The 18132-nt window shown below is 40.6% G+C and overlaps 1 protein-coding gene across 2 annotated transcripts in view; it reads left to right on the forward strand.

Annotated features, from left to right (window-relative positions):
• LOC147432685 (rhomboid protein-like protein) overlaps positions 1–8170 on the forward strand; it is a 57396-nt gene extending 49226 nt beyond the window's left edge. For both annotated transcript variants that reach the window (XM_086492534.1, XM_086492535.1), the window contains exons 4-9: positions 6504–6670; positions 6760–6865; positions 7068–7270; positions 7353–7493; positions 7568–7691; positions 7821–8170. In XM_086492534.1, the coding sequence (XP_086348660.1) occupies positions 6504–6670; positions 6760–6865; positions 7068–7270; positions 7353–7493; positions 7568–7658 (708 nt within the window). In that variant the 3' untranslated portion in view covers positions 7659–7691; positions 7821–8170. The remainder of the gene's footprint in view (positions 1–6503; positions 6671–6759; positions 6866–7067; positions 7271–7352; positions 7494–7567; positions 7692–7820) is intronic.
• The last annotated feature ends 9962 nt before the right edge of the window (positions 8171–18132 follow it).

Here is an 18132-nt window from a genome sequence, read left to right on the forward strand (position 1 = left end):
ACAATTCCCTGTGTCTGGTCTATGATCCACTGTGTCTTCAAGCCCAAAACTGACCAAGGCTCACTTCTATGGGAAAAAGTGATTTAATCCCGTCGATGGAACCATGTAACCGGCCTGTTCAATCCAAAAAGGGCGGTAGATTTACTTCAAACCTTGATTTAGCTTTCACCCATTATTAGTCGTCTATTATACCTGCGCTATAGTGACACAAGAGAGGGGAATGGGATACAGATGCTAGAATGCACCTGTATGAGAAGACCAACACCAGGTTGGCCCCTAACTTAGGCGCCCCTTTCGGTATTTCCTTATTGTTTAAAAGAGGGAATAAATGCTGTGGATCCCTACAAGCTGCCCCGCACAAACTTGGCTGAATTTCAACTGTTCCGGCCTGATTTCGGCAGCATAACTGTACTAGGACCCTTCACAGTCAGTATTCCCACGCATTGACCGACTTTTCCTACGCATACGGGCACTTTGCAAAACCTGGCGAGAATCTGCAGCACGCTAAATTCTCTGTTTTCAGCCCTGAAAATGCGCCAGATCGCATGTACAGCGGTCCCCTTGCGTCCCCGAACCTCCTGGGGGTATTAGGGCCAAAACCCTAAACCTGCAAAAATACGCAGCAGGCTGTAATTCACTGTTTCGGGCTCCGTTTTGCGTGCCGGTTGCATCCGTAGCAAGTCCTCGAACTCCCGCACCTGTAGGGCTACTTGCCCTTTGAATCGGACGAGATTTCGAGCATGAAACCTCTCCGAATCACCTGTACCTGCGGGGGATTAGCCGCTAGCTAATCCAGTACCTGTGCAAGAGGCTCTTGCCTCGGCAATCGCGCATGAACCCACACAACTGTACATTGGTCAAATGAAAAGCCCACTAGTGGGGCATAACATACTGCCAAAGGGGAGAGAGAGGGCAGTGCGTAGCGTGCAGGGCATCACTTCTGGCACCGCACTGTGCATAAGAGGGAAAGCAAGCACTCCATAGCTTTTAACCTGTGACAAATTCTGAAAATCAGCCTTCTCTCTCATTTTAGGCACCCCCTCTCTGGCCAGGAGTAGGAGAATGCTCACAGAGTGCCACATGGCACATTTTCCGACTTTGGGCATTCCCAGCTAAAAATATCTCAATTGGTGCGTCAGTTGACTTTGCAGCAGAGCAAGAAAATGTTCCCCTTGTCATTCCGAAGGTAATGACGCCAACACATTTTCAGGTCCCAAAATAGCAGTGCCCTAAATTTTAGGAGATGCTGCCATTGTATCTTTCTAGGTCATCCGACCCTCTTTGTACACTGCGGTCACATCCAGAACTGAAATGTAGCCTCCGTAGCAAAGGATTCCACTTTGGCTAGTCAATGACCCCACTTTGGCTAACCATAGTCTTTGTCCAACCTTAGTGCTCTCTTGCCCTCAGGCCTGGACTCCCTCTGGACAGTTTCACACTAGCTATGCAATGCAGGGCGATTTCCCGAGGGGTGTTTCCAAAAAGTGAAAGTAAATAGATAATAAAAAAGAAATCAACAAAAAGGATAGATAGTAGTCACATGCTGGTGACATTTGCCACCTCATTCGAAGCGTTTTTTAACTAAGCTCCATTGGGTCTTGGACCTTGAGTTCATGCATAGAATAATGGATTTGACTTTGTGTGCTCGCAAGTGCATTCTGGGAAATGCCTTTGGGCTAGCTTTTTTGCGGGGTCAGATACCATCACTTGCGCGATAACATTCTTAAGTCACAGGCTCATAAACAGAGACTATCCATGCGGATGTTGCATTGCAAGCATATTTTTTGCTTGCAATGCAACGATGTTTTCTTGCATGTGTGGTGTGGGAGCATATATTAGTACTAGCTCCACACCCATTAATAGGCACTCACAATGTTAGCCGGGATGCTTTTGCATAATGTTTTCTTGCATGTGTTGTGTGGGAGCATATATTAGTACTAGCTCCACACCCATTAATGGGCAGTGATGATGTTAGTTGGCATGCGGTAGTAATATGATGGAGCTGATGGTTATATTGACTTGTGGATATCCATTACCATGAATTTATACCTTACACTTTCCTTTGAAGTGATACTTAGCACTTTCCTTTAAGGTGAATCTTAGCATTCTTCTAGATTCATCTAGGTATATATATTTGTGTGTTGTTTGCTAACCCGTTTTTTGTTGCGCCATAAATTTATACCTTGCACTTTCCTTTAAGGTGAATCTTAGCATTCTTCCAGATTCATCTAGGTATATATATTTTCTTGCTTGATTGTAGAGAATAGTTTTGACAATGGGGAGCTTGTCCAAAACTATTATGTGTGCTGTTTGCTAACTCGTTTTTTGTTGCGCAAGATCAAGTGACAAGTATACCCCTTGCCGGGGTGAGGAAATCTTCGGATTTGAACCTTGGGTGACCTAAATTATGTATAGAGCCTTAAACTTAAAAACTAGTTTATTGTGATCAAGGTAGGATATGTACAACACATGGATCGAATCATATTTTACAGCCTTGCAATATAGAAATCGGTACGTATGGATCATACCATATGTGGGTACATTAAAAAAGTTACATTACAAAATCATACATGTATTTGACCATAAATCACCCTTGAAAGCTTAGAAAAACGGAATATTCTATCAACAACGAGTTGTTGCATCCTCATAATAATGACCAATTAAGGAAGGTCTTTTAGTATAGACATGAGAGACTTGTCTTATTGAACAGACATTAGTTGAGTACTTGTTTCAAGTTTTAGCCAAGTAAGTTGCTTCAACTTATTTTGCGTATGTCTTTTCTAAAAACATTTTTAAGTGAATAATGGTTTGTTTTATCTAGTTTTGTTTAGTAGCAAATAAAGCGATTTAGTGTTTTTTTTTTTCCCTCCTTGTTTTCTTGTGTCCCTTGCTTTTGTAGTTTTGTGAATGTTTTATCCCCTCTTATAATTCGTGAGTTCAAACTATTCTGAACTTACGAAGGTATATAATACTTTATGTCAAGGCCTATTTTTTTTTTCTCCCTCTTGTTTTCTTGTGTCCCTTGCTTTTGTAGTTTTGTGAGTGTTTATCCCCTCTTATAATTCGTGAGTTCAAACTATTTTAAATTTACGAAGGTATATAATACTTTATGTCAAGGCCTAAAATCGAAGGCTTTTGACTAAAATGAGAATTTGACGTGTGCCAAGTCTCAAATGACTCATAAGATGATTTGCGAGATTGAGCTATTGGGGAGTTTTGGGTTTAACTCTCAGAATTTGCAGCATTCTTCTACACTTTGAAGCTTTCCATGGCTGTATCTACCTTGGAGAAGCCTATTTTCATTATTCTACGTGACCTTTTGGTCGTTTTTCTTTAGGACAGTCCATTAGCTTGCTTAATTCTCAGTTATTCAGTGCTTCTCTCTCAATTTCGACTATCCCTCTTTGCTATAGATCATGGGAAGCTCTCTCATCAACCTATGTCGGCAACCAAAGACTTTCATCGTAAAGAATTGCATTTGGATCGAAGATTTAGCTATCCAAGAGATTTGATAATGAAGGCTTGTTTTAACCTACTCTTATGTAGCATTCTCACATCTTACGTGCTTGGAAAGATTGTAGCTTCTGTGTTTGGAAGACAATTGTGAGCAGATGGAGAAGAATGTGGCCACTTGAGAGAGTATAGGGGAGAAACAAAGGGTTTCAAGAATCATCATCGACATTCACTTGCTTAGAACATTCATGTTTCACTTGCATCGGTATGGAAGTTTGGCATTGTGTTGCATGTGATACTATGTGCATTTCTCCCATGTAAATTTTGGATTCATTTTGTGCCTTGATTTCTTTCAGCTTTGTTGTCTTCCTCCCACATTTGAAGAAGAAGCTTGTCTTCTTTGGCTATCCATGGTGGCCTTTCATGATACAAGTAAAAAATCAGAGTGCATACTACACGGCATAGTCATTCCAATGCTAAAAGTGAAGGGAATAAAGAAAGGGAGCATGTTGAAGAGAAAGCACCAGTGCTGAACAATGAAGCTTCAATCCTCTTAGTTTAACTCTTAGTACGCGAAAGCTTCTTGAGGCAATGGAGCGACAATTGAAGCGCTTAAATAAGGATTCACAGACACAAAAGTGTATTGTAATGAAGAAGGCAAGAGTCATACATGGATTGCGGCATTGATAATATGGCTCTAGAGCTAAGAATGGATCTAGCCCAAGGATATTTGGCTTGCTATGAAGCAATAGGTGGCAAAATGTGAGAGCGTACACATCTACTAGAATAAAAGAAAAGGCCAAGACTGGATATGACTATAGAGGGATCCTCTCTCTGTCAATTCTCATTATGCAAGGAAGCCTCAAGCGATGCATGATGTGTCAAATGCACAATTTTAAGCTAATGTACATCAACCAAGTCACAATTCTCTTTTGTTTCGGTACAGGCAAGCCACATCATCACTTGTGACACTCTCATACGATCTGCCTGTAACGGGAGGGCACCACGTGCCAACGGAAAATAATAGACGGAACAAACTTTTAAGCGCTTCAATAAGATGCACAACACAAGACACAGAGTGGCAGAGTTCCACCCCAATAGAGCACTCGCCCCAAACTCTGGCGCCCCTTTTTGTATTTCTTTATATTGCTACAACTCAGTACAACTCAGGCAACACTTCTCTGCACCTTCCATGCTGTAGGATGCTAGAGAGTGAGCCCTATGGTGATATTTGGTCTGAAAAGCAGTTTACAGTGAAAAGCATCAAACTAAAAGCATCTGGTCCAAAAGCTGCCAAGGCAAATTCTGTACAGCTGTCACATCAGCAGCCAGCAACGCAAAATGTTTAGCTACCACATCATCGGCCCGTCAACGCGATTTACGGGTCGTCCGTACAGTCCTGCCGCGTCATTAGCTGGATACGAAAACTTTTTGAGTGTGTGTGGGTCTTGCTTTAATATTTTGGGCCCCATCGGATAGGGTCCCAACCTCTTGACGAGGAACTGAAAGTTGGTGAGAACTTCTTCTTCTTTTGCTGCTTCTAGGGTTTAGGCCCTTTGGCCGGGATCCGCAGGTTGGCTAGGGTTAGGCTCGGGGAGCCCTAACCTAGTCGGATCTTCAGTGGCTTGACACGTGAGCAGTTTGTGACACTACCTTCTCGTCTAGATAGCAAACATCACTCAGATGTGCGTGTAGGATTAGACCACCTCCACCTGTTGTCCTTGGTATGCGCCAAGAAAGTTATAGTAAATGATTTTGTTGGCAGAGTCCTGGTTTCTCCTTCACGTGCATCCTCGTCCTCAGATGTATATCGTATATCTTTGCTGGTATTAGCGGTTGTAGTTGGCACTGATTGGAGGTTTCTGCCCAGATTGTGGCTAAATGTCACTGACCACTCCCTCTTTTTGTTACCTCTACCTTTGGGATTGTTGAGAATATTGTGCGGATAGTTTGAGGTGCCAATCTTTCACAATCTGCTGGAATTTCCAGGTGGCCAGGCACTTTTCAGTCTGTTTAGGAGAGGTTTTTGCCTTCGCCTTTTTTCAATGTTTCCCGCACTGGTCCTTGAGGCCCGGCTGTTCGGTTTTTATTATTTCCAGGCTCAGTTGTAACGGCATTCATGGGTATCGGAACAGGAAACGGAACGAGACCGGCAAGGCCATCAAAGACGGAAACGGCTTGCTCATTTTATTGGATTGGTTTAGAAATGGCTTTTTATAGGTATATTGTGTATAGAACTCCCCAAGAAACGAAAAAACAGAAACGAGAAGCGGGGGACTTTTGAAATGGAGTTTCCAATCCGATCCCGAAACGGAGTTTCCTGGTAACTATGGCCTATGGGCTTGCTCTTCATAATACAGTTTGTACTTGCTTCTGAGTACAAGCCCATTTTGAAACATCCTCAAGGGGCTTTCAAATAATAGAAACTCAGCCCTATTTCCTGCAAGAAAAACGTTCTCATTTGCTTTGCTAACGCTTTTTCCTCTTTTTTTGTTATTATAAAGTAGAACGTCTTTTCTTTGACAAGTTTTGCGTACAATTCAGTTTCTGTCATTTGCATTTCAATGTTTCTCCGGTTCATCTGTCTGACCTTGTGGGCGTTACATATGCCAAGAATATAAGCACAGGAGTGAATTGTACTTGCTTAGATACAGTTGGTTTGATATCTTGCCATCACGATTTGTGAAAAGATATTTTCTGGATATCCATTTGAAAAGATACATCTTCTTGAAGGTAAGATCTATTTGAAAGGTTACAGGTCTTCATAAAAGAGACAACTATAGGTCATGACCCTACCAAAGGGTTTGACTCTTCGATTGTAACTCTTTGGCCTCTATTTAAAAAGAAGGCCGCCATAATACAGCGAGTCAGTCTTCATGGTCTCATCTGTGTGAGTGAGTCACGAAGTTCTAAACATGGTCTCGCTTGTGTAAGTGAATGAATGAGAGTCTCCAATTCAAAACTTTGTCTGTGGCTTAAGTCAGAGAAGATAGAGTTGTCGCACTTGCTGATAAGTGTACTCATCTCACAAACTTACTCATGGATGGCAGTTGATTGTCAGTGTTCTTGGAATCCTCTTTGGTGGGAAGGTCCTTGAACCAATCTGGGGTTCACGAGAATTTTTCAAGTTTGTGGTGCTGGTGAATTTCTGGACTTTGGTGAGCACCTTTTTACTCTCAATTACGCTGTACTTCGCCACCAGAGAAGAGAATTATCTGTAAGAGTTCAACTTCTTTGTTGTCAATTTGGTTGCACATGGTTACTTTTGCAACGAATGCTTTAAGTGAACTTCTTGGACGGCCACAGGTATAAACCTCTGTCAGGCTTTCATGGAGTGCTTGCCGGGTTTCTCGTTTCCGTCAAGCAGTTGATGCCCGATCAAGAGGTTACAGTGCTCAAGTTACGAGCAAAGGTATGCTGAAACATACGAGAGCAAGGCTAGGTAGTGTAAGGGTAGGCCTTGCAAGATTGTGATAATCATATCAAGAGCTTGTATCTCATACAAAGAATTTTGACGTGCGTTTGGGGCCTTTCCAGCTTTATAACTGAGCTTATATTGAGTCATGGTTGTATTCTTCATTTGTATCATGGCAGTTGGGATGTTTGTGATGCAGTGGGTTCCCTCAATCTTTGTTCTCTTTACGACACTTCTGGGGGCTTTGGCAGCAGATGCCATGTCATTTCTACCATTCGTCATCTTTGGGACCTACAGTAGCTGGCTATATTTGCGGTTTTATCAAAGACATACCGACTCCAATCACAAGGGAGACCTTAGTGGGGAATTCTCATTTGCAACCTTCTTCCCTGAAATCCTAAGGCATGTTCTCAGAAGGAGAGCATGTTTCATCTTGAAGGAGCCACCACTTGAAGTGTTTGTTTATTTCTTTCGCTCCTTGCAGGCCGATCGTGAATCCCATCTGTTTGATATGTGAAAAGCTCTTTTGTGGGAGGGTATCTAATCGGGAGTCCGAAGGTTCTGGCCATGTGCTGGGGGGAGTTCCCCTTCCTGGCTCTGATGCCTTTGATGCTTCGAGGAGGAGGTAACCGATATTTTTTTTGTTTAACTCAGCGTAGAAATTTACTAAATAAAATTTGAGATATGGAATTTGACTAGGGAACGTGGGGCTCGAGCTCTGGAGGAACGGTTGAACGTTGCACCAAAAGCAGATTCTGGGGTTACATTGTCAGCAGAGGAGAACGTGTAGATTTTATTTTGCTTTTCCTCACCCCCCCCCTTGGTGCGTAAAAGTTGATTGTTCTGTTTGAGCATTTTCGACCATTTATTGCATGCGAGGTTGTTTGTCTATACAAATAAATGGAATATATGCATTTATGTTGAGCATTTATCAAATTTGTGGGGAATGCAGTTAGTCCATGAGCATGGCTGTGCTTTGTGAAAGCATCGGGTATCAGAGAGAACACCTGATTAGAAGGAGGGGCGATGAATGCTAGCGTGGATTCCTCCTTTTTGCTTGGAGTTTCCATATACTCCTCAAAGGTTCCTAGAAAAAGATAAGCAAGCTATGATCTTTCCGGGTTCTCTGTTGCTGTTGAAGATGGACTAGTCTTGCCCCCTCCCCTCAATGATTGTTTTTGTTGGATGTATTTGTTCTATTCGGTCTATCCCGCTGTCAGCTTTCTGAAAGTCTGCTTATACTTTGTCCATAGTACTGCTGTACTGGACTACGTCTGAATACAAAGTTAAGCCTCTTAATAATTTTTTGTCAAGAATGTGGAGGGTGATTTATTTGGTTTGATAACTAGAGCAAGATGGTGTGTTTCTGAGTGCTCTCTCTCTCTCTCTCTCTCTTTGTGTCATGCCGGACATCCTCGGACATTGATGTTCATTTTAGCTTTTATTTTACTTCATTTTATTTTGTACCCAGACACTATTAGCCAGGATTGTATCAGTTTGGTCTCATAGGTTTAGTATAACATTTCATTTACTCTCTCTCTCTCTCTCTCTCTCTCTCTCTCTCTCTCTCTCATTACACTGTATTAGCCAGGATTGTATCACTTTGGTCTTGTTGGATAGATCTTTGAAGTCTATTGGGATAGTTTCCTACGACGTTAAAATCCTCTTCTCCTTCTTCTTCTTCTCCCTCTCTCATTATGAGCGCATATAATCTTCCATTATGAGCCTCTAGCAGTAGAACTCCATCATCCATCCATTATGGTCATCACCTGGAGTAAATTTTAGGTATTTAAGGTCTCTTCCTTATAGAACCCATTCGTTTGGACTGCATCTTGTGTTTTTATCACGTAAGACCTCTTGGCCAATAACCACTAAAAGCCTTGTTTTCCCGCGACTTTTGGCATTGGGCTTGTTTACATCCTCTCATTTTTTTGTGTTTTTTTGTGGTCTTCTAGCATAGCCACTTCTTAAGGGTTGTACTAGTCTTTTTACATCCATCTTAGGATCTTTTGCTTTGTCGAAATATAACTATCATTTTCACTCAATTTATTAGTTTTCATCTTGTTGTTCATGGCAGTAATAAGTAACTTTATCTTAAAAATTTAAATTTTCCTAGAGCTTTGATCTCACTCTCACAATGGAGGAATACTTGAACTTATGTTCCATTATTTATTTATTTCAATGTCTGCCTGTCATTTTTTCAGTTGTTTCATTCCTTGTTTTAGCGCGTAAGAGACCTTTTATAATTGTACAATCTCGTCAAGGTCTTGGGTCGGGGGGCAGTGATTGTGAGCCATCCATCTGCTGCTCTTTCTGGCCCAGAATTTCCCCTGCAGCCGTCGGATGCACAACACAATGGCCATTCCCTGTAAAACTTGCTCCCAGCACTGGCTTCTGGCCTCCATGGGTCGCCAACTGGTCACAAGTTTTACAGGGCAGACTCTCTATGCCATCTTCTCTTTTACCCAACACTGACAATCCTCTTACATTGGAATCTCTACCCTTGATCTAATCTCAAGAGTCTCCAAATATCCTTTACTTCCTTTAGACGAAGAATTATCATCCCTTTGCCCTGGACCTAAACCCTATTCCTCTTGTGCGTAGACAACCAATCTGCTCTTAAAAGAGTTATATTGTCTTGAAACATTCCTCTAGATAGCTTCTTGTGCAACTCCCATCCTTCTCTCCAAACAAACACACATTCTCTCATTTTGGACTTTTACAACTATCCCCCTCCCCCTCGGGATACTAAATGCACCGGATCAAAGCCATAGAAATAGCGGTAAGTAAGAAAAGCACATATCTCCAGGTCGTTCAAACTTGTGACCTCTTGAACACGACCCTAACCATGTGCCCGCATGGGTTTCTTGCCCCCCAAGCCATTTTGCAAAGTGATCAAGTAAGCCACTCTAGCATTGAGGTCCCTCCATGATATGTACACTTATATAACGGAAGAGAATATGCTTCCATAGTGAATGTTTAAAAGAATCTCTTTTTGGGTTATTTTGTGGAGTCTTGTTTGATGATGGATGTCTTCAAAGTGACTAAGATTTCATGTCTTTGTAAAAGAATCTTAAATCAAATCTCAAGAGAAATCCCATCATGGGGAAATAGAAGAGAACAATGAATTTGCATCAAATTAATCTTAATTTTTTGGAGACACATAATTCTGGACTGGCAAAAAATTTGACCCCTCCACACAGTTTTTCCTTCGGCAAGATTTATAATTCTTTTAAGCACTCACGATGGAAACATTTTCTCCTCCATTCTATCTGATACTAAAGATTTAATCTCATTTCATTGATTTTATTAAAAAATAATTTCTAAATTGTCACTAATATTTTATGCTCTCTTATTTCTCATGGGGCCTCTCTCTTTCTCTCATGCATGTGTGTGTGTGTGTGGGGAGAGAGAGAGAGAGAGGGTGGGGGGAGAGAGTAAGAGGTTAATTTTTTGGCACATCAATTTACACACACACACACACACACACACACACACAATCTTGAAGTTTCAATAAGGATTTAAGCACATTCATTTTAGTTTTCAATTATCTTGGTATATGTTATGTTTTAGTTCTTTCTTTTATAATTCATACTATAAGAAGACCTTTTTGATTTCTATTTAATTTGTTTATTTAAGCAAGCCAGAAGAGTATACTTCTCCCACAATGAGTGTCCACGTACTCTTATCTTTCAATAAAAAAATCATCCTTTTTACAAATCCAAAATAATTGGAAGTAACAAAAAGAGAAGACATCACTATAGCCTTTGTCCTTTGGGTTTGTCTCTAAGTAAGGCCTTAGCCCTTTGAGCAAGTCAAAAAATGCTCATCAATTTTTAACCCAAAGAAAAATCATCAGAAAAGTCACTCTCTTTTTTATTGATGATCAAGGTAGCCTATCCAAATGGTCTCCTAGCCTAGTCCCTCATTATTAGTTTGCTAGTATTTTTATCCCTTTCTAATGAACAAATACTTGCCTCAAGATCCGTCATGTCTCCTACTTTGTTTACTCTCTACCCCACAACCCTCTTTACTTGGTGAGCCAAAGGCTCTCCAAGTAATACTTGAGGTACTATTAGCATATAGAGAATACTAGAATTGTTCTTGATTATGTTGTAGGTTATTGGCACTACCAATGCATTTTTTTGAATTTTTTTTGGACAATTGCGGCAAGAGATCTTGGGGCCTTTTTGGGAAGTACTTTTTATGGGAGGGGAGATTTGATGCATGGTGTGCTTCCACACGTCGCTTGAGAGAGAGATTGCACATGCATGATTTTATATAAATCGTCAATAACATAGAGGCGAGTATTGTTGAGATTAATGAATTTAGTGAGTTTTAATTCTAGAAAGTAGTCCCACAACTTGCCACAAAAAGAGATTCAAAAGAACTTTCTATATATGAGCTAAGAGGTATCCATCATGTGAACTTTCACAAAAAGTGGAGACTTGATTTCTCATTGATTAGGACCCCTCAAGATGCTCTAATACAAAGAAAAAAGGAAATATTAGTAGTTTTAAGAACTTGAAGAAAATTGTCTACTGCATCACACACTAAACGATAAGAAATGGTACATGACTACAATTTGGAGGTATCCATCATTATGGAAGAGGTTGACGGGTGATTACATGCATATTGAGCTTGTTAGTAAGGGTTTGAGAAAAGACATGATGCTTGACAATAATATAGTATTTGTTGTAGCAGGTATTTGTGTTAGTGGATTACTTGAGAAGCACAATATGTGTGATGCATGTCTCAGAGCACAAACTTCCTGCTCATTAACCAGTCTCTTAGTTTGCATTGATTATAAGATGTGTCCAACATGGGTAAGACTTGTGCTGATATCTACTTCTTTAGTTGGGTAGTTGAGAAGGACACACACTTATGCAACATGCTAATCACTATGTACTTGAGTGTACTTAGTGAAATCCACTTCTCAAAGGACAACAAGAGGGTAAAATGGCTAAAGTGCTTTATTCATCTTTAGTTGGGAGTTTGATGTATGCTATGCTTGCCACACATCCAAACATTGATTTTGCAATGGGAGTGGTTAGAATGTGGCACACTTGCGACATACTTTCTTCCAAGTACCGAGTGGCCTTGCAAGCTACTGTGGAAATGTGCTAGAGCTAAATGGGTAAACATACTTGCGGCATATTTTCTCCCAAGTGCCAACAAGTAGATTGGTTAATGAGCTAAAAGTGGCTTTAAAGGACCTAAAGTGAGTATTTTTAGAAAAACTCAATAAAGAAGGCAAGTGTCTTATTGGAAATAGTGAGATGAACGACTTCCATGCGTAGAGTTTTTCAATTTGAGGACTGTAAAAGGGAGATTTTTTTTGTTTTTCTATGGAACTGCACTAGAGAGAGTAGAGGTACTTCTATATTCCTTGCTCTTTAAACTCCATGCAATCCTCAATCTAGAGGAAGGTCTCCATGCTCTTCTCTAGGTTCTTCATCTCTTCTCTTCTCTTCTCTCTCTCTCTCTCTCTCTCTCTCTCATCTCCATGGCTAAGTATATTGCTTATGATAATTAACGATAGAACATGTTATTACTTCTTGATGCTTATGTATTCCTCTTTTCTAGCGTGAGTTCTTACTTATTCTCCATAGACCTTATCACCAACAAGGTTTTTAAGGCCTTGAGATTGAATCCAATGAGTTAATTGTACTCACAAGATGTTGGCGAATTCTAAAGTATCCATCTCTCTAATTTGATTAGCAAGAATTGTGAATAGCAATGTAAGTAATCAAATGCTCTTTGATTGAATATAACACTTAATATAAAATCCTTTTGGAGGGAGATCTTCTCCAAAAAGCTCAGTCATCACTTGGTGTCAAATTCTCTCTCTCTCTCTCTCTCTCTCTCTCTCTCTCTCTCTCTCTCTCTCTCTCTCTCTCTCTCTCTCTCTCTCTAATTGTGTTTCAGTTCATGTGTGCATCTGGGATTCAATCTTGATGAAATTATACATGCCTTTGAAAATGTTATGCTACAATGGTCTTAGTTATACACAAAGTGATTGATATACAAATTAATCTCCATTTTTTTGATGTTATATTGCCAATTCTATGACACTTCTTCTTCTTTTTAAACCTCTGCACATCACTTCCCTAGACTAGGATAGAATTAGACTTCTATAGCATACCTATTGGTGGTACTGGCTCTTAAATTTTTGTGTGGGATCCTTGCTTTGGTAGGCTAGAAAATGACAACTAATAGGGAAAACTAAACTTGGATTGACCTAACACCTAAATTTGATGTGGTCCTTTTGGGAAACCCAAATAGTCTAGTTTTGATATTGTTTTACTAAATTTTACATGGTGGGATTCTTTTTGTTTACCTCATTAACTAGTTATGATCTTCAATTTATTGCTTGATTTGGGTAGTTGATGGTCATAATGCTTAGTTTTGGCTCAAAAATAACTTGATGTTGCTTCTTGGGGTGGTCTTGGCACTCTAGTGTTCTGAAATTTGGAGTCTATGGCTCAAACGACCAGTCTTTAGTTCTTGTTGATTGTATTGTCCTTTCAAATTTGGCTCCTAGAGGAAGGGATTTTCTCCATGTCTTTGTTGAATCCCGTTACTTACTTAACTAGGCAAAACTCCATATATTAGCTGACTTGAATGCTTGTTTCACTAAATTGGTCGTGGAGTTTGAAGATGGTTTTGAATTTCTTGGCATAGATAGAAAGTTTGATTCCACCTACTATGTAATATTGAAGATTTTGGTGTTACCTAGCACTAAGAATTTTGTTTGCATCTAGAATCCTTATTCAACTAATTCAAATTTTTATTCTAGCTAGATGATTGTTTTTTAATCATATTTGGGGGAATGTTTACCAACACTTGAACTCTTCGGTTATTAAGATAGAACATACTTGATTTGGCTTGAAAACATTGCCACTTTGGTAGGCCTAGCTGGTTCTTTCTAGCATATTTTTTGATCTTTTTCTTATTTCATTATGCTCAATAGATCCTTATATGGTTGTTGACTTGATTTTCCTAATGCTTGAGTGGTTCATAAATGTGGATTGTTGGAATTAGGGTTGCAGGGAAACACACACAGCTTGGAGAAGATGAAGGAAGCTCTAGGCACACAATAAAGAGTGTATTACTTAGTGTGCAATGGAAAGATAGATAGCCCTAGAATGATGCACGGGGGAAAAATCCTCCTAGTGAGGGAAAAATGCCCCGACGGTCCTAAGTGTGTTCACATGCATCACTACCACATGTATATGGTAACAATCTCCCCTGGAGTGATGCGGTGAACGCAAGCTGGCACATGAGTAAAGGGAAATGCCATGCCCTGAGGACATGATCAGTCCAGAAAGGGGAGTAAGCCCAAAGATTTGCGGAAAGCTTCGAACTTCTCACGAGACAATGCCTTTGTGAAAAGGTCTGCAAGGTTGTCATGCGTTGGAACATAAGCCAAGCTGATCTCTCCTACTAAGAACCTCTCCCTGACATAGTGGTAATGCACCTCAATGTTCTTTGTGCAAGAATGAAAAATTGGGTTCCTCGCAACTGCCAATGCGCTCTGATTGTCACTGTAGATAGTGTTGGCAGTGTCCTGTCCAACACCCAAATCAGCCCATAAGGCGTCTGAGCCATACACACTCAACCGTAGCTGTGAAGACTGGCCTGTACTCACCCTCACAACTAGAAGTGGCCACAGTAGGTTTCTTCTTTCTCAACCATGATATACATGAATTGCCAAGTATGAAACAAAAACCACTTGTGGACACTCGTCATAACAACTAGCCCAATCTGAGTCCAAAAAAGCATGTAAATATGGCGACAATGATCCCCCCTTGGGATAAAACAAACCAAGATGCAAAGTGCCACTCAAGTAGCAAAAAATCCCCTTGACTGCCTGCCAATGCTTAGATGCTGGACTATGCATAAATCTGCTGACCTGTGAGACTGCAAATTAATTATCCGGCCTCGTGTTGCATACATAAATGAGGCAGCCAACATCAGTTTGGTAAAGAGTGACATCAGCAGGATCACCAAAATCATGTAAAATCAACTTCAAACCTATTTCCATGGGAGTGGCAATAGGTTTGCAATCCTCAAGTCCAAACTTACATAGCAACGTCTCATGTAACTTTTCTAACACAAGGCAATACCACAATCACATTGCTTAAACTGTATGCCCAAGTAATGATGCAATAGCCCCAAATCTTTCATCTTGAAAGTAGCATTCAAATCAGCCTTAAATTCAACAATATGTGCTTCATTTGGTCTAATGATCAACAAATCATGTACATAAGAGCCGCAATGAGAAGTACATCACCCTCACACTTGACATACAATGTGCTTTTGTGCTGGACTGTTACAAAAGCCTCGTTTGGCCAAATGAGTGTCAGCCTTCTCATACCAAGCACGAGGAGATTGCTTCAACCCATACAAAGCTTTGTTACATTTGCACACCTTATCCTCTTGTCCTTTCTCAACAAAACCACGTGGCTGCGTTACATAAACTTCCTCAAATATGTCACCATTCAAGAAAGCAGTAACATTGTTTGATTAATGTACATCCCAACCAAAATGAGCTGACAATGCACAGTACTCATATGACAAGTGGGAGCAAAAGTCTCTTCATAATCTATGCCTTTTTGCTGTGCATAATCCTTTGCAGCAAGGCGAGCCTTATAGCGATCAATCTCACCATCCAAATTGCATTTCAACTTGTAAACTCACTTCGTAACAATGGCCTTTTTTCCAGGAGGCAAGTCACATAAAGTCCATGTGTCATTTTCTATAAGTGCCTCATATTCTGATTGCATGGCAGCCATCCAATTTTCTGGATTCTCTGCTTCATCAAAAGACAGAGGTTCCTCAACATCATGTACTCTAGACACAGCCAAAGCGTAACTATCTGATGCATAATAATGGAGCTAAGACCACAAATTCGGCAGAAAAGAGCGAGGTAACAATAAATCAAGAGAAACTTATTGAGGAAGTGCTCAAAAGGATAAGCCGATTGCAAAGCCATAGGCTAAGCAATCCAAGTGGTGTGCCATTGAGCAAAAATGGACAACTCATGATACTGAAGAGTGTTACTACAACAAGGGATATGTGAGAGAGCAATAGTATGCCCCACCAGCCCAAGTAGCACCACCTCAGGTACCACCAATGCCTAGGTATACATTAGGGAATTTTCCAGGACTAGTAGGGGTTGAACGACCACACCAGTTTTGGGGCAGCATCCACCTCTGCCAAGAATGAGACCGGTGGGCATTAGGTATGCACCCACTATAGAGGAATAAGAGGAACAAGCCTTAGTGCCTGTGCTTGTGTATTGCAAAGGGCCAAGTGAATACATGGCTAGTTCAACATACTATCCACCCAAAGAGCTGAAAGCATCGGAACCTTGGAGCATGATTGGGAATGTTGGACTACCAACAACAACTCATGCTGTTGGAGAAGGTAGATACAATTTGGATGAACACACATTGCTGTTCATAGCCAACGGTGGGTTAACAGGACAAAGGCATGCCTATCAATAAAGAGCATCTCCAAGAGTGGCATGCTTGCCTTTAGGACCGTGCTACAAGTGTGGTGGTGATCACTTTATGAAAGATTACAATGATTACTAGAGTGAATGTATACTGTCCAGATTTGATCAGTGACTGTCCAAAAAACCCAAATAAAATAGTGAAAACAACGTTAAACATACTGAGGGCAATGCCTTCAAGTAGTGGTTCTGAAAATAAAACGGTGATACTTGTACAGGTTGTCACAAGAGAGCAAGCTCAAAAAGCAAGGAAGAACCAATAATTGAGAACCCCAAAACAGATGCGCCTAGTCATGAACGAAAAAGTCAACGCAACACTTGGAAGGCTAGGAAGGTGCGCATGAAAGCTAGGAAGGAACGTGAATAGACAACCCTAGTGGAGGAGTTAAAACAAACCAGGGACATGCTAGAGAGATTAGAGAATCAAACTATTCCTAAGTTGAAAATTCCAAAGATCGGAGAACCTAATGAGAAAAAGAGACCAAAGAGTGCAAGTTTCGGGGGATCCAAAGTAGTTGAGAAAGTGAATGAACCCCTAGACGCACTTATGAGAGATTATGAGGCACGACTCAAGACTAACCAGACTCAAGAACATAGATGGATGACGTATCCATATGTGAGGCTTGAAAAGCAAAGATTGGAGATGTGTCAGAAGATGATCCAAACAACCCAAGCTTTGTTGGAACCATCCACATAAAAACTGAAGGGTAGGATGGAGATTCTAGAGCCCTCACCAGGAGTCCCACCTAGAGCTGAGAATCCACAGCTGAAATAGAACTCGAGAAATTAATTGAAAAGCTAACGAAAGTGATGAATACCACAAATCAAGCATTTGATGGCTTACATCCTACAACACCGGAGGCCTACAGAGAGGATGATGGGTTAGAAAATCTTTGGAGACAGATAAGCAAACAATGCGAATGAGTTGAGCTAGAGAGTCAACCAAACTAGCAAGGAAAGGGATGTCTTTATTCCACCTAATTGAGGAGTTTGATGCACGATCTCAAGCAGATCTGGATATTCGCTCATTAGGAAGAGAATGGGGTCTAGGAGGGCCTCTTTTATTTGGTAGTTTAAGGAATTCAAACCTTTAGTTTAACAAAGTAATCAAAGGAAAACTTTTGAATTCGAACAGGCAAATCGGCTAGTTTATTTGAATTCCAATTTCCCTTCAAAATGGTTTTTAAAATCTAGTGGTCAAAACCATATCATGTAGCATATCTATAGAAAGAGCTCGACACATAGATTGTAGATCTATGATCTCCACTCAAATCAAAGATCATATGTGGGAGTTATGGAAGACCGAAAATCATAAAATTATCCACCCCCCTTTTTTGGGAGAAAATTTCATCCTTTGACCACTTTTACACATCTCTTACACACCCACCATTCTTGCACACATGGCGTACACCTATTTGTCAAATTGTTAATCACCTCCATAAGCTCATGGAAAATAAAGAGGCCCTCCTAGACCCCATCCTCTTCCTAATGTCATATTGGGGGGATAGAGGATCTGTCCGATCTTTAGAGAAACCTCAATCTTTGAGAACCTGACCCTCATACATGGGAGAGTATGAAGAAAAGTTTGATGTGAAAAATGGTGCCATCACAAAGATTCTCGTCAAGAAAGGCTATGGTCTCTAAAGGATTGATAGACATATTGTCTACAACTATGACTTGCACTATTATGCTAGCAAAGCTTCTCCAAATAAGACCAAACATGTGGTCTATAGTTGGGAAATGT

The sequence above is a fragment of the Adiantum capillus-veneris genome, chromosome 20 (genome assembly GCF_014529385.1).
Source record: "Adiantum capillus-veneris isolate H3 chromosome 20, ASM1452938v2, whole genome shotgun sequence".
Lineage (NCBI taxonomy): Eukaryota > Viridiplantae > Streptophyta > Polypodiopsida > Polypodiales > Pteridaceae > Adiantum > Adiantum capillus-veneris.